General features: G+C 33.2%; 1 protein-coding gene across 2 annotated transcripts in view; it reads right to left on the bottom strand.

Annotated features, from left to right (window-relative positions):
- LOC143222986 (thyroid receptor-interacting protein 11-like) overlaps window positions 1–17,103 on the bottom strand; it is a 54,402-nt gene that overhangs the window by 24,575 nt on the left and 12,724 nt on the right. For both annotated transcript variants that reach the window (XM_076450303.1, XM_076450304.1), the window contains 3 exons: window positions 12,450–15,509; window positions 11,036–11,107; window positions 1,623–1,744 (listed from right to left, as the gene is read on the bottom strand). In XM_076450303.1, coding sequence (XP_076306418.1) covers window positions 1,623–1,744; window positions 11,036–11,107; window positions 12,450–15,509 — 3,254 coding nt within the window. The remainder of the gene's footprint in view (window positions 1–1,622; window positions 1,745–11,035; window positions 11,108–12,449; window positions 15,510–17,103) is intronic.

Below are 17,103 nucleotides of genomic sequence, written 5' to 3'. Positions count from 1 at the left end.
AAAAGAAGCTCACCCTCCTACTTGTGGAGGAGTGAAGTCTAATGCTAATTCATTCAGATACTGATACAGCAGGCATAAATGCATGTACTACTGAGTTTCATTCAAATGCTTAGCATATGCACAACATTTTTTTTGGTAATGGCATGGTGTATTAACTATTTGTTTGGTGGAAAGAAGAACAGCATTTTTGAAACTAATAATTTTTTGATATAAGGCAAAACACCAATAGTTTTTAAAAATTACAGTAATATTTGATTACAAGTTGAAAATCTTCCTAAATAGATATTTAATTAACTCAGCAATCCATGCTTGTAACATAGCCAATCCTTACTGATTGTAATTAACAAGAATTGCTCAGTTAACCTTTGAAGGTATTGACAGGAAGTTCACCTCAGCAGAAATGGTTTTGACCACTGCATGCAATGAAATATTTTGTTACTCAGTAGACACAATTTACAAGTTGTTTATGCAACTAATAAAAATGACATACGAATAAGGCATTCCAGATATAAAATTGTTTAGACATGCTCACAAGCAAAACTTATAAGGTGTGGAATAAATCATTTGTCTAGTCACATCTAACAGGGACTGTACTTTTTTCTTGTTTTAAAGACAAGTATATGATTATGTCACAAGCCATGTGCTACACTTTTCCCAGTGGTAAAGTTATATAACTTTAGAGTACACATTACTTGCATGCACTAGTTCATATATGCATCCTCAAACTGCCATCTTTGCAAACTTAAACAGTTATATCATACCAAGTATTTTTTAATTTCTGTATGTATGTTTGTGCTTTTGTCTATAAGCTTTGTATTGAAGACCTACAATTTTTCAATATATCTTATACATGAACAGCTAAAAAGTAAATCATTAATATATATCCTCCAGTTCCATTCACAGCTAATTTCTAGTTGTGTGATATTTAAAGATAGTACTTGCTTTTCACTTGTTAACACATACATTATCATTATCCATTCAAAAAAGTCATATGATCTCCATTTCTTAAACATTCTGTGTTATTTCTATATTAATATAGCTTAGTTTTGTATTTATTAAAAACATTGTTAAGAAATCTCAAACTGCCAGCATACATACAAAATGAAACGTTTTTTTCTGGACTCTGTCTTTTTATTATTAAAGCTGTTTTTTTTAAATAATATATTTTGTAATTGCACAATCTATAAAAAGTAAATACATTTCAGACACTTAGCAATATGCACAAGTATTTGGAAAAGATATCAAAATATTTTAAACATTATAAAAAATAAGTAGCAAGTCTCATACTAGTTACTCATCCACAGTAGATAAATGGTTAATTGTACTGTAAACTACAGTGTATAGTGTTTAGTACTTTGTTAATGTTCAAGTTAAATTGTTTCAACAGTTTTATCCATAACAAGTGAATAACAACTAATTTTCTCAAAGTGTCACCTATCTTCAATAAAAACAATTATTTAAAATATGATCTTCCCAATTTCTGAAAACCTCCACTCGAGATGAAAGAAATAAAACCACACCTATAAATGTGCTGAAAAGTCACATAATTAAATCTAAACACCAACTACAAGACAAGACAAAAAACACATCAAATCTTGACAAATAATTTACATATAACTAACCTGGCACTGGAAGCAGCAGATGATGATTCTTGAGCTTTTTCCTCTGCACGTATTAACTGTTGCCTTAAGCTCTTTTCTCTTTCTTCTGCATTCAAAGCCTCCTTGGTATACATTTCTTCAATCTATACAACAAGCAAAAAAGTAACTAAATACTATACCTACAAAACACACAACTTCCTTAGTCATGATCAATGAATTTTAAAAGGCAATTCTTGAACCAGAATTAAAAAGCTACTTTGCTACTAAAAACTAGGTGCTTTGTACAATTACCAATGAAGAATAAACAATGTAATAAATAGTTGAAACTTTTATTTCAGCAACAATTCTTAAATATTTCATCTGTGTACAAATACTTGCTTCTTGTGAGAGAAGGTACAGTACATAACAAAGCAATATTACAGCTCAGGTTTGGCTAACATTTTTATTGTTATTTAAATAGTTAACAGCTTCAAACTAGCTCAAACTTATCCTTTCAAAGAACTGATGCACAAAATATGCATGATATTCATGATTCATGTACACTGATGGAAGGTGAGGTGAAAATAATGAAAGAAGTCATCTCACAGTGGAAAATATGAGTCAGATGGGGTGTTTAACCCAAACCAAATACAAGTCAGGAGAAAAAGAAGAATCCCACAGTAAAAAGATGGGGTTGATTGTCTTGAAACAGAACAGTGTATGTAAGATAACACTAAATTGCTGAAACAGGACAAAGGAAATGATCAAGGTCTGTTCAATTTTACAGCAAAGAAAGTTAATGCAGATGGTTGAAGTCTGAACAACTGTACACAGAAGAGGATGACTGAATAAAACATCCAATACTACCCGAAACAGCCCAAGTCTTGAGGGGGAGTTATTTGATTGGTTTGGTGTTTTACAGCACAAAGCAACTAGGCTATCTGTATCAAATACCCAGTAAAAAATTAAAATTAAAGTAAAATTAGTAAAATTCATAAAAGGAAATTAAGGTAAAACAAAACAAAGTTTGAATTTTGAATTAAAAACAAATAACATTAAATCCAATTTTTACACCTAGTCTACAGTGGCAAGAGAAAAACTACAGTAATACAAGTTGTAAATGACTTTCTGTAGCAAATTATAATTATCATAACTTGTGAGGAAGACTAACAGGTAAGTTCAAAACCACTGTTAGTCACCTGAAGTTGGCCTTTCCAGTCCTGGTTTCAAGTTATTTGATGTCATGACCATTTTCTAATTTCAAATCAAATTAGATGCACTTTGATTCTTAAAAGGGAATCACATTGAGAAAGATCTAATATATAAACTAAAAACTTAAATAGCATTAAAAAGATTAATAGCCTTTAAAAACTAAAATCATTTCTAAGGTGGACAGTGTCACCATCGCCAATAACACTGTCTAACGTTACACATAAACCTTGACACAGAACATGTTTAAAATGGTACTGTCGTTGAGACTCGTAATGATGGCAAGACAATAAAATGTGGCTCATTGTGACCAGAGTGTTACACAGAAAACAAATTGATTCATCAGTCCCAGATAAAAGAAAATGATGAGTTAAAAAACTGTGACCAATGTGGAGTCTAGTAAAAACAACTTCCTCTTTCCGATCCTTACGGAAGCAAAATGTTCAAAGTCCAATAGTGGGTTTTGTTTGGAAAAGCTTGTTTTTGCGTTGCTCACTCCAAGTCGACTGCCAGCTGGCATGGAGCTGAGCCTTGAATACAAGACCACAGTCCATATATGGAACAGGCACAGCAGTGATAGTGCCAGAGCAGACAGATTTAGCTGTGGTGTCTGAGGGCTTGTTCCCACAAATACCAATGTAGCCTTGTATTCAGAAAAACTGGATAGAAGTAGATGATAGAGAAATGAGCCAGTTGGTTTTGAATAGCAGTGAGAGCAGGGTGTGAACTAACATGAAGCAATTCTAGGGCCAGTAAAGAACTAAGTGACTCAGTAAAAATAGTGCAGTTTGAATACTTCTTAGCTTCCATGTGAGCCACAGCAAGAGAATTGGCGTACAGTGCAGCAGTGAACACTGAGGCTGTGGAAGGGATTCTGTGCACAATCACTAAACCACAACAAACTATGGCAAAGCCCACACAGTCACCTGATTTTGAGCCATCTGTATAAATTGCAATGAAAAGATGGTTCGAAAGATGTTCAGCATTTCCAATTGGGAGTGTTTGCTTTTCCTAGATGACTTAAAGATAGGTCACATTTGGGGACTGTAATAAGACATGGTGAGATGGATGGGCTGACCAGTGCATACAGTAATGTTATCCAAGGACAAACTCAATTCATCCAACAGCACTTGGATACGAAGGCCAAAAGGAGCAATGGCAGATCGTTTGTTCTGAAAAAGTATGGCCCACTGAGGAAGGAAAACACAACCCCAGGTGGGATGCTTTGGTAAGGAACAAAGTTTCAAAACATATAGTAAAGACAGTTGCAAATAGTGGAGGTGCAAAGAAGATTCATGAGACTGTGTATAAGCTCTGAACTGGGGAAGTGCAGAAAGCCCCAGTGCAGAGCCACAGATCAGTGATCCATAGGTTAGTTTCACTCGAATAAGAACACGATATACCTTTAGCATAAAATATCAAGTGGTGAAAGAGAGGACACGAAGAATGTTCAGTGCTCTTGTATATTTGACCCATAGATGCTTGATGTGTGGTATAAAGGTCAGCTTACAGTCAAAGATGAGCCCCAAGAACTTTGTTTCAGGGACCAAAGGTAGCACAACTTCACCAATAAGGAGTTCAGGATCAGGGTGAATACTCTGTTGGTGGCAAAAGTGCATGCAAACGGTTTTAGAGAGAGAGAAGTGAAAGCCAGATGCTGTGGTCTACTTCAGTAAATGACTGAGGGCAGTCTGTAACTGCCATTCAATATACCCCATGTTTGATGACTGACATGAGATAAGAAGGTTGTCAACATCAAGCCCATTTGAAACAGTGAGAAGTTGTTGTTCAATGATGGCATTAATCTTTATACTGAAAAGTGTGACACTCAAAACACAGCCTTAAGGGACTCTAAGTTCCTGTAGAAAAGAATGGGAAAGTGTTGAAACACACATGAACTTGCAATTGCCAGGCCATTAAAAAAATTTTTAATCAAAATTGGCAAATGATCATGTAACTCATATATATGGAGGTCTTACTAAATTCCATACCTCCATATTGTATCATAAGCCTTCTCAATATCAAAGAATATTGATACAAGATGTAGTTTGAGAAAGGCTTCTCTGATTAACATTTCAAATTGAATCAGGTGGTCCATGGTGAAGCTCTCTCATCAGAATCCATACTGGGTGAGCAAGAGAGGTTGTTTGGTTCCTCAAATCAAACAAGATGAGTATTAACCATCCTCTCTAAGGTCTTACAGAGACTGCTTGTCAAAGCAATTCGATGGTAGTTTGAAGGAATCTTGGGATCCTTCCCAGGCTTAGAGAAAGGTAGGACAATAGCCTGGCACCAGGCATCAGGAAAAGGTTTTTTATGCAAGATCCAGTTAACAACAATCAGAAGAATAGCAGAAGATAGATGGTGCAGCATTTCATAGTGTATATCATCAGGTCCAACTGATGTACTTCCAGACCAATGAAGTGCCAGTTTGAACTCCACCAGTATAAAAGGACAATTATAATCAGAGAAAATAAGCTCAAAAAGAAAGAGGTTATCACTTTGCCTGAGTCTTGATGGCTAAGAAGGTGGAGGAAGAAGCAGAATTGCTAGATACCCAGCAAAACCTTTCATCTAGAGTATCAGCTACTTCCTGGCCATCAGAGAACAAGATCAGGAGGGGTACAGAATTATACTGCCCTCTGACTTTTCGAATCTTGTCCCATAAGACTTTGGATCTGGTTGTGAATTTAATCCAAGAGTCCTTCTGGCTTTGACGTCTTATTCAATGAGCATGTACACAGACCTGCTGGAAAGCAATGCAGTGCAAGAGTGTGGGATACCTACAAAAAGTATCCTTGGCCTGTTTTTGAGCCTTCTGTGCCATGTGGCAAACAGGATTCCACCAGAGACAAGGACATTGTGGAAAACATGTCAAGGTTTTAGGAAAATTGGAAAATAGTGAAGGGGAGCAAACTAAGAGATCAATAGCAGTAAAGAATTAACTAAGTGCATAAAAATAAGTAGAAGAACCAGTATGGAAGAGAGAAAGGTTGTGATCAGAGAGCATACACTCTACAGAGCAACATCTCCTATCAATAACAGCACTTCCCCAGAGGAGATGATGTCCATTAAAGTCCTCCATGATTAAAAAGGTAGACAGCAACTGTTCAGTGAAAGCATCAAGATCTGATTGATCATATGTCTCTCCAGGTGACAGGTAGAGAGAACAAACAGTGATGGAATAACCCAAGGAAACACAGATGGCTACGGCCTCCAAGGATGTGTTGAGTGGGGACATGCTGATCAACCAACAGTGCTACCCCTCCATGCACTCATCCATCACACAGCCTGTCATTTCTGTACAAAAACACTGCTGAAAGGTGACTGAATCAACAGGTTTCAGAAATGTTTCTTGTAAGGAAAGACATACAGAATGGTAGGAAGCAATTGGTGTTTTGATGTCATTCTGATTAGACTGTAAACCTCAACAGTTCCATTGTATCAAGGTGGCCATTTTTATTTACATGTAGGCAAATTGGGTGAAGAACCCTTCTGTTTACAATCACATCTTTTTTTCTTTACTGTCTTTATTTGAGAGAGGTCTATCAACCTCCATGAATCCTGCCCTTGGTCAATTGAGCAGGTCTTTACTGTTGGAAGAGGATTCCAGTGATCGAGGACATGAACAAATGATCATTTTGCATCTTGAGGTGGGAGAAGATGTATCTGAGGAAATGCCTGTACCCGGAATCAAAGGACAGGGTTTGCACATCATGATCAACAAACGGTGCCACCCCTCCACGCACTTGTCCATCGCATAGCCTGTCCTTTCTGTACAAAGAAAAATGCCGAAAAATGACTGTATTGGCAGGTTTCAGAAATGTTTTCTGTAAGGAAAGATGCACAGGGTGGTAGGAAGCAATCACTGCTTTGATGTTATCCAGGTTAGAATGTAAACTTCCTCATACTGAGTCTACACGTGGAAAAACTACAAGAGTCAAGCTCCAAAGAATCAAAACTGATGAGTGGTTCCAGAAAGAACCGATTACAGAGTTTCATGATAGCTGGTATCCTAGTCTTCCTAGGAGGAGAAACATCATGAAGGGATCACAGAACTGAGAAACCTTAAAAAAACTCCTACATAAATGATGCATGTCAGACAGAGTTGCTTCCAATGAAAATAAGGGACTCTACCTCCAGAAAACAAGTGCATGAGTAGTGTTAAAGTGAACGTGACAATCTTTTAGAGTTACATTCAAATTTACTTAAAAACTTTATTTTAATGTATCTTTGTAAACTTGACATCAAAATGTAGGTTATAATAACTCAAATTGTAATATGTTATTTTCAAAAGGAAATGCTTTAATAAATTCTCAGTGTTCAGCTTCATGTATTGTGTAATACAACTATCTGAATTGTCCATTTGAGATTTACATTTTCCTATAAGATTTTTCTGATTCTCATCAATCACACTTTTATACTATAGATATTCCCAAGCTAATTACAATGTAATTTTTTAGCCTTTAAGCTCCTTTCTTTATCAAGATATGTATATATAAAGTGAAACCCACATGTTGCACACCCTTCTTATCATATCCTGTTATTAAAAAAAAAAGTCAATATTTCTCTCCGACATTTGCTATTGAATTATTTATAACCATTAGAAAGAGAGAATTTTAATTTATTTAATTTCTGAGTCTACATTGTTCAGGTTTTGAAAAGTTCCACCTCAGTTTCATTATTTGCCATCTCTGAAGCTCAACTCAACCAATTATTGGAACTATTTTAACCCATTTATAACTTATTTAGAATGTCAGCTATATCACAGTAGTTTTATGACATTTTATTATTTGTGCATAACAGCATTTTATATTATAAATTATGTACCTGAATTTTAAAAAAAAATATTTGTGAAACAGAAGAGTATGTTTAGTATGCTTCCCAGACTTCATTCTTATAAATACTTAAAAGAGAAGATTCCAGACAGAAGTACTAAATTTCTTAGTGTATTTTTTCTTTGATAAATTTTTTAGGTAGAGTATTCCTGATGAAACTTTGTAGAATGGATGGCAACTGTAGTGGAGACACAAGTGTAGAGGAGGAAATTCTGAAAGTCTTTCAGAAGATTTTTCAAAAGTTTTCCTCTAAACTTGTCTCCACAACAGCCAGTTGCTGTCCATTCTACAAAGTTTCATCAATTGTATCTTTTGTTTGTTATAAAAAAAACAAGTAGAATCCAAAGATTACAATATATTAGGTTAGATTAGAAAAATTAAAAACATTTTTTATGACAGCACAAGTACATAAGAAAGAGTGCTTGCATAATTTTATGTGCATGCTGGTAACTTGTTCCTTTGGTTAAACAAAGCCGTCTTGCTGTAATGAATAGTTTTTGCCATATACTGAGGAGATTTTAAGTACAGTTATAGAGCAATAAAGCTAAATGAGCCCAATCTTGATGAGCATTTTACCTTAGCTGTAAGAATTAATTGACTATTATGATATACAGTCATTCTAAAATGAAAAAAGGGTAATTTAGATTTATTCCCTATTTTTCAACTGTTTACTTTACTCTAAATAACAATAAAGTTACACTAAAGAAATTCATTTATTTAGAACATTTTAGAGATGATGCAAATTAATTCTGAAAAATATAAGAGGAAAACAAGTACTTTTATTCTCAACATAACATCACATTCACCCAAACAAAATCAACACACACACACACACACACAACAAAAACAAAAAATGAGACAAAAAAACCCAAATGTAATGCAACAATAACATGAGGGAGGAAAAGAGGAGAAGAATGTTATAAGTTCAGATGCATGAAAGAAGCCTTCTCAGGAAATGGCAAAATAAATTAGAATAAAAGGATAAAAGTCTTCTGAATTATCACTGCAGCTAAGGTGGATATTACCTGATCCTCTCCAGGAATAGAAAATTCAAAGGCAAATGCTGGTTGTTGGTAAACCTGGTAAAAGTCATCAGGCTTAACAGAAGCAGGAGTTATAGATATACATGCCAAAGATACAACCAACCATATGATGGACAATTGCAGAATCATCAGTCACCAACACAAAAAACCTACTTACCATTCAACCCCATTGTGCATGGGTGGGGTCAAAGTGTACATACCATGGTCTCTTTACAGAGTGCAATTCAACATCACTGATGTTGCAACAGTTCATGACAGGGAAGAGTAAGTACCAGATACAATACACACATCTATTGAAAACAAAACAGTAGGTATGAATTTTGGTGGTTCTAGAGGTTATACATATAGACATAAGTATTACTATTCTTCACACAAACCTTGCACTCTAATTTGGCAGAGTCTGAATCCAACTGATGCTATTAATTCACAAACACATCTTCAGTACAGATACCTTTGCAATACATCTGATTTTTTTGTGTACATGAGACTAGCACATTTTACACAAAGCTTGGCATATTTCATGTAAATAAAAACAGAAAATTAAGAATTATAATCAACATAATACTTTTTACTTTTTGTTATTATTTATTTATCAGTTGGTCTGATGTATCCTTAGTACTTAGGCTTTAGTCACTTTCATATTAACAGTAGTGAGTTTAGTTATTGAGATGTATGAAACCAAAACACTGTTAACGATGATGGAGAAAAGTCCTGTCAAATAAAACCATGTTTCACACTCTGGAATACACGTTCAAAAATCTAGCAACTTGCTTAAGACAAGAAAAGAAGCTCTAAGTGAAATAAAAAAAGTGACATCTTTTTTTGTTGGTAATAAGAAAATGAAAGCAAAAAAATAACACTGAATATTAACTAAATTTTGAAGTGCAAAAATTCTGTAATTCAAAATGAAAAAAAAAGGAGAAATCACTGTAGTCCAGAGAAAAAGAATGAGACACAAGTGTAGAGGACAACATTTTGAAAGTCTTTCAGAAGATTTTTGAAACTTTGTCCTCTAAACTTGTATCTCCACAAAAGGCAGTTGGTGTCTATTCTAGTTAGTCAGAGATTCCTTGTTAAAAAATGTTGTCATGAATGAAAACAACACATGCATGTTTATACATGTTGTACACAGAATAATATTAGGCTATGTACTGAAATGTTTGTTCAAAAACTTGACAGATGCACAAAACCTTTACAGCAATGACATGAGGTATTAAATATGTTCTGTAAAGAGGTGAGTGTAGTGTTTCTTAAGCAAGATTTACACTTTCCAATTCACAGCTTTTTTTTTTTTCTGTGCATAATAAATATTTATTTTAAAATTGAAACTTTAATAACTAAGCTCTTATTTAATCAGCGTGTGTTTTTGGGATTTTGGATTCTTTTGGACTTCTTGCAAGTCTGTCAAAAAACAGCATATTTTATGATGAATAGAATGGTGTAGAGCAATTCTAAAGCAGAGTAATAGCTATCAAGATACAGTGACCTTTGTAGGGTTAGTGAGAGTTTTCTTCTTTTTTTGGGGGGGCTTCTGTTCACAAGTTTTCTCCATAATGCTTATCTCAATAATACAGAACTTTGTATAAATGTGAGAAGTGTTAAATTCAAAGTTGACTTGTAAGTGCAAGGTCACAACTTGCTCTTTATGTTACCAGAGCAGCAGGTATGGATGTGGTCAGAAAAGAATACCTGTAACTGAGAAAGTAATTCATAACAGAGGTCCAACAACTTTTCTCTCTGACAAATGTAACAACATAAATAAAAGCTGAAGTGAAGAACCATATTCATGTGTTGAACTTTGGTATTTTCAGGAAAATTCTGGAAGTCCAAAAAAATCACAAAAAAAGGAGTGCAAAGAAAGACAATGGCAGAGGAGCAATAGTGTTGGCCAGCTGCTTACTATGTTTGGCTTGGTTAGATTGACAACCATCATTCAAAACTGCTTGACCTTAACATTATGCAACTCTTAACCAATACATCCTTCAGTTTCTTAAGCTACATAAATATGCTTATGAATTTGCACCCTACATGTCCCTGTAATTTATTTGTTTTTCTAGATTTATGTATTCAATTGGAATTATTTTCACTTGGCAGATTACAGTAATTTCCTTAGTCAGAAATTCCTTGTTAAAAAATGTTGTCATGAATGAAAACAACACATTGTACACAGAATAATGTTAGGTTCCAAGTACAATAACTTACCAGATATCTTAACAAAGAAACTGTTTAGCTTAATGAAATATACAAAATACTTATATCTAATTTAAATACAAGTAGCTTGACAAAAAAAATTGACCAATGAGAAAAGTTTGCACTGAAGTTTAGAGAAGGGGATTGAGGCTAATAATTTAATAAAATAATGTACCTGAAGCAGATGGCACCTAAGTCTTTCCACTTCACTATACATGTGAACTTCATTTTCTTCAAGAAGATGTATCTAACAAATAAAAAATGCATATATACAAGTTATATGCATCACAAAAGTCTTACTAATGCAACATATAAACAAAGACTAATGTGATAAAAATAATAATATTTACATATTGCATGCTTTTAGTAAGCTTCAATACAAACTTATAAAAACAATTTTTTTCAGGTTCAATTTTTTGTAGACACAGAAAACTTGGATGACTCGGCATACTGCATTTATAAAATTTAATGCTATTATGGTTTACCTCATCCAATGTTTTAAAAAAATTACAGACACACAGATGAACACAAAATATCCAAAATCAAAACCTTGGAGCACAAAAATAATCTAAAGAACGATTATTCTATGCCCTTTATTACCATAGCAAACACACACAATATATTACAGTGCAAATAAAGAAGGAGATCATACAAAATACAAATTCAATATGATCAAGTAAACATTTCATTTATGCAAAAGATGTTAAGTTATATATACATATACTAATCCATTACTCTATAACACTTATGGTGGTAAATTGCCATGAAGTAAAAAAATATATTAACTTACATGAGGGTAACTGGGAATATCAAGGCTAGTAGTGAGTAAAAAAAAACTGTGCTGATAAAGGGCAGTACAAATTGAGAAAGTTTTTTGTGGGATGAGGTAAATTTATCATACAGGAATTAAATGTGTTTTCACCCTACAGTTTGAAGAACGAAAAAAAGAGGTTGCTTAAAAACATTTTCATATTTACATTAGAATGTTAAGGAAATCAAAAATAAAGGCTCTAGATCACTCAGTGTGTGAAGCAAGACATTTCTTGTAATAAATTGAATGTGCTAAATACATACAAATACAAATATTCAACAATCAAAAACCACATTTCAAGGTGTTTTTTCAGCAACCTACTTTTATGTAGGCATTGTAGTCAAAGTTAACATTGATACTACTTATCAGAATTAGAAAAATGTTACCATTACATAAATTTTATCATAATTTATCCTCACTGATAGCTTAACAAAAGTAATGAAATTCAAAGCAAGGCAATCCAAAGGAAGTATTACAATTTCTTTTTCTATCATAACATGTGATAAACAAAGGACCAAAAACAATTATTTCTTTCATTATTTATTTGTCCACTAATTCAGATTTGAACAGATATGAACAACAAAATTATTTATGATAATGATTAACAATAATAAAACATCTAGAAAATAACAGTTATTCGCAACTCAGTCTAGGACTTATGCAAAAAATAAAAAAACAGTAAATTCACAAATAAAGTTCCTTTTTAGATGGTGTATAATTCTCCAACAAAAGCCACTATTTATACATCGGAAATGGAATAAAATATTAAAGTTCTTACTTTGTTTTGCAGGTCCACATTCTCTGCCCGCTGCTGAGAAAGGCACAGCAAAGCATCATCTTTTTCTCGTTGGAATTTCTGTACTTTCTCTTGCATATCACTACTTTCCATTAACAACCTTTCTATTGAACTTCCTTTAGTGTCACCATTTTGGTTTTGTTGCTGAACCAACTGTGAAAGCATAACAACTTTGTCTTGTAGAGCTTTAAGCTCAAATTCTTGCTCTTGAACTGTTACAATCAACTTTTTATTGGATTCTTCCAGTTTCAGTATTTCTGAATGTGTGCTTTTGAGTTGCAAATCCATGCCTTTCTTGATGATTCCTTCACATGAACTCCATTCTGTTTTTGAAACTTCTTCATTGGAGTCAAAGTTTTTTATTATTTTTTTCAGGCTAACAATTTCAGATTCTTTTTCACTTATTACTTCTTTTTGTTTTTGTAGAGAAGAAGAAAGTTCCAAGATGGCACGATCTTTCTCATGGTTCCACAAATCTTTTTCTGTGGTAACTTCTGAAAGTCTTCTGAATTCATCATTAGTCAGGTCACATTGAATCTGTGCTGACTTTGTTGACACCTTTGTGTCATATGCCTGGTGGTATAGTTGTTTTAAATCTGCAAACTGTAATTCTAGACTTGAAAGTTTCTGTCTAACCACTATTAATTCATTTTGAGTGTTAATGAGAGATTTCTTCTTGTCTTCAAACTGCTTACAGATTGTTTGATGTTGATGTTCTAATTTTTCATATTTTTCACACTGTGTGTGTACAAGTTCATTTAACCTTTGAATTTCTTCATGGTATTTTACATTTTCTAAGTGCTTCTGGTCAAGTGTTTTGACTATTTTCTCTCTATCTGTTTGATATAAATGTAACTGTTTTGATAACTGATTCTTTTCTTCTAAAAGCAAATTTATTTGTACTTTTTGCAAAGAGGGATCCTGAACTAAAGCTAACAGTGTCTCCGATTTTTGTCTTAGACTCTCAATTTCTAAGTCTTTATCACAAATAATTCTGGAGAGATTTTGAATAGTTTCTTTAGTCAGTTCTTTATCAGGAATTTCTTGTTTAACTATATCTTGATTATCCTTCTGGAGCTTGTTCAGTGCTTGTTTTTCTGCTGAAACAATATTCACCAAACGGTACACCTCTGATTTATAATTGCTACATTCACGTGACTTTTCATTGATGACAGTTAATAGTTGTTCCTTTTCTGTCTGCAAACAGTGTATCCTATCTTCTAAACAACTGACCTTATCTACTTGATTTTTAAATAAATGTTTACCAGAATCACTCTGATCAAGTAATTTCATTAGTATTTCAATTTTTCTGTTCAGCATAGAAATCTCAGCATTCTTCTGTTTTATATTTTCATGTTCAACATTTTCATTTTCAATATTATCCTTATTTGATTTACTGGTACTGGTAGATGTACTACTTTCATATCTATCTATGTCTTTTAGATTAAGGTTTTTACTGCCATCAGCAAATGTGTTATAAGATTCTGATGACTTCTCACTAGAAATTTTAAATTTTTTCATATCTGATTCCATTTCTTTCTCTTCTATTAACTTTAAATTCACTTGTTCAGTATCAAGTTCTTTGACAGTACTTTCATGATTTACAAGTTCTTTCTGATAATTCCTTACACAAGTCTGTTTTTCTGAACACCCCAAGTACACTGAATTATCATGAAAAGCTGAGTTTTTCTTTGAGAACTCACTCTTATCAGATATGCAGTCTGTTTCACAACCTGTTTTATTACTCTGTGCAGTTTTTGAACTGTCACACTTATTTCCAAAATTGTGTGCATCAATTTTATCATATTCATATTTCACAGCATCTTCTTCAGATATAAAATTTTCTCCAGTGTTTATAAGCCTATTTGAAGCTAAATCATTCAAGTTCTGATGAAGTATTACAACACTTGTATCATTTTCATTATATTCTGTTTTTGTCTGTGATTCTTTATGAACTTGCACAGGATTTTTCTCATTTTTTACTACTATTTTAAGCTGGGATAGTTCTTCTGTAGTAGCAGCAAGAGAATCAGCTAATTCTTTATTTTTCATTTCATAAAAATACAATTTTTTTAAAAGTGATTTCACATCAGTATCTTTCTCAGTTTCATCAAAAGACTGAGACTGAAAATTAAATTGGGACAGTTGCAATTGTTCAGTTAAACATGTAAATCTGTTTTTTATTTCTTCCAAATCTTTAATAGATTTCTCATCGCTACCAGTTTCATTATCTTGAAGCAATGTTTTGAGACTCTCAATATAATTTTGAAAATATGCTATTTCCTGTTCAGTTAAGGAACTCCTTAAAGTACTCTCCTCTCTCTTTTTGACAGTATGAAATCTATTAACATTTTCAAGTTCATTTTTCAGTCTGCTTTCCAAAATGTCTTCTTGTTCATGAATGTTATTCAACTCCTTATAATCACAGGTAAGACTTTCATCTACATTATTTTTATGTCCTTCTATTTGTTTTATATCATTTTTCTTAATCATATCAATACCTGTAGCAAAATTTTTCTTTTTAAAATGGTCCTTATTTTGCTTCTCAGCACACTGTCTCAATTTGGAATAGTCATTTTGTAAGTCTCTATACTGTAAGCTCAAACTTTCAATCTTTCTGGTCTGAGACAAAATTATGTCATTCAGTTTTCTTATTTCTTTTTCTGAACAAGAAAGCTTTTCCTCAAGGTTACAATTGTCAGTAGTAATGGCATGAAGGGAAGAAATTATTGAATTAAAAGAAGATTTAGTTTCTTCTGCATTTGAAGAGTCTTTTTCATGGTCTCCTATTGCAAGTTGTGGCATTTCATGAAGTATTTCACTATCAGCATATTCACAAGATTTGTTGTTAGCATTATCATACTGTGCTGGGTGGTATATCTGTGTTATCTGCTCCCTCAGAGTTTCAACTTCAGTTTCAAGAAGTGTCTTTTCTTGTTCCTCGTTCTCAAGTTTCAATTTCAATGTTGCAACTTCTTTTTTTAGCTGTATGTTGGCATCAGATAACTCTTGTTTCAAAGACAAAATTTTTGTAATGGTTTCCTGCAATTGAAAATACTTTTTCATTAAAATAAAGTCAAAATGAAAAAAAATAAATGAAATAGATGAGCATTAATACGACAGAAGGTCTTTATAGTCCTTCATATACAAACATAAATGTAAACATTAAAAACAAAAAGAGAGAAACTTTGTAACAACAGATCTATAGCTTAGTTTTTATTTCTAAGATATTCATTAACAAAATTTAACTTAAGCAACTTATAATACTAAAGGAATGAAATATATTGGTTGGTTGGTTTGATGTTTTATGGCACAAAGCAGCGAGCCTCGCATATATAGCCTATATGCAACAAACATCTGGTAAAAAGTTAAAATTTAGTAAAATTCATAAAAGGAAATTAAGGTAAAACAAAGTTTATAAAAAAACAAAATTAGCATAAAACCAATGTTTACAATGTTAAGAGAAAAACTGCAGTAATACAGGTTGTAAAGGACTTTCTATAGCATAATTGTAGTTATCATAACTCAACAGGAAGATTAACAGGCAAGTAAAAAAACCACCACGAGTCACCTAAAGTTGGCCTTTCCAGTACTGGTTCTGAGTTATTTGATGTTATGACCATTTTCAAAAAGTAAAGCAATAAAAGTTTTATAAGACTTGTAGTAAAATTTTAATAATAACTTGCCAGGATGACCAACAGGTAGTTCAAACAACAGCGTTAGTCACCTGAAGTTGGCCTTTCCAGTCCTGATTTCAAGTTATTAGATGTTATGGCAATTTTCTAATTTTAAATCAAACAAGATGGACTGTGATCCTCAAAATGGAATTACATTAAAAAAAGTCTAATGTATGAATTAAAAAACTTAAATAGCATTAAAAAGATTAATGGCCTTTAAAAACTAAAATCATTTCTTAGGTGGACAGTGTCACCATCGTCAATAACACTGTCTAATGTTACACATAAGCTTTGAGACAGAACATGTTTAAAATGGTACTGTTGTTGAGAGTCGTAATGACGGCAAGACAATAAAATGTGGCTAATTGTAACCCAAGTGTTACACAGACTACACATTGGTGCATCAGTCCTAGATAAAAGAAAACAAAGAGTTAAAAAACTATGACAAATGTGTAGTCTTGTTAGAACAACTTCCTCTTTCCAATCCTTACAGTAGCAAGTCCAATATAGAGTTTTATTTGGAAAAGCTTGTTTCCATGTTGCTCACTACAAGTCGACTGCCAGCTGGCACATAGCTTAGCCTTGAATACAGGACCATAGTCCATGTATGGAACAGGCACAGCAGTGATAATGCCAGAGCTCGTTCCTGCAAATACCAACATGGCCCAGTATCCAGAAAAACTGGATAGAAGTAGATGTTAAAGAGAAATGGGCAAGTCAATTTTGAATATTGGCAAGAACATGGTGTGAACTAACATGAAGCAATTCTAGGGCCAGTAAAGGACTAAGCGAGTCAGTATAAATATTGCAGTTTGAATACTGCTTAGCTTCTATATGATCCAGGGCAAAAAAAATGGTGTACAGTTCAGCAATGAACACAGAAGCTGTAGAGAGGATTCTGTGCACAACCACTGAATCACAATAAACCATGGCAGAGCCCACACAGTCACCTGATTTCG

The sequence above is a fragment of the Tachypleus tridentatus genome, chromosome 8, assembly GCF_004210375.1.
Source record: "Tachypleus tridentatus isolate NWPU-2018 chromosome 8, ASM421037v1, whole genome shotgun sequence".
Lineage (NCBI taxonomy): Eukaryota > Metazoa > Arthropoda > Merostomata > Xiphosura > Limulidae > Tachypleus > Tachypleus tridentatus.
The sequence above is the reverse complement of the archived record's forward strand: the minus strand, read 5'-3'. Positions and strand labels throughout refer to the sequence as shown.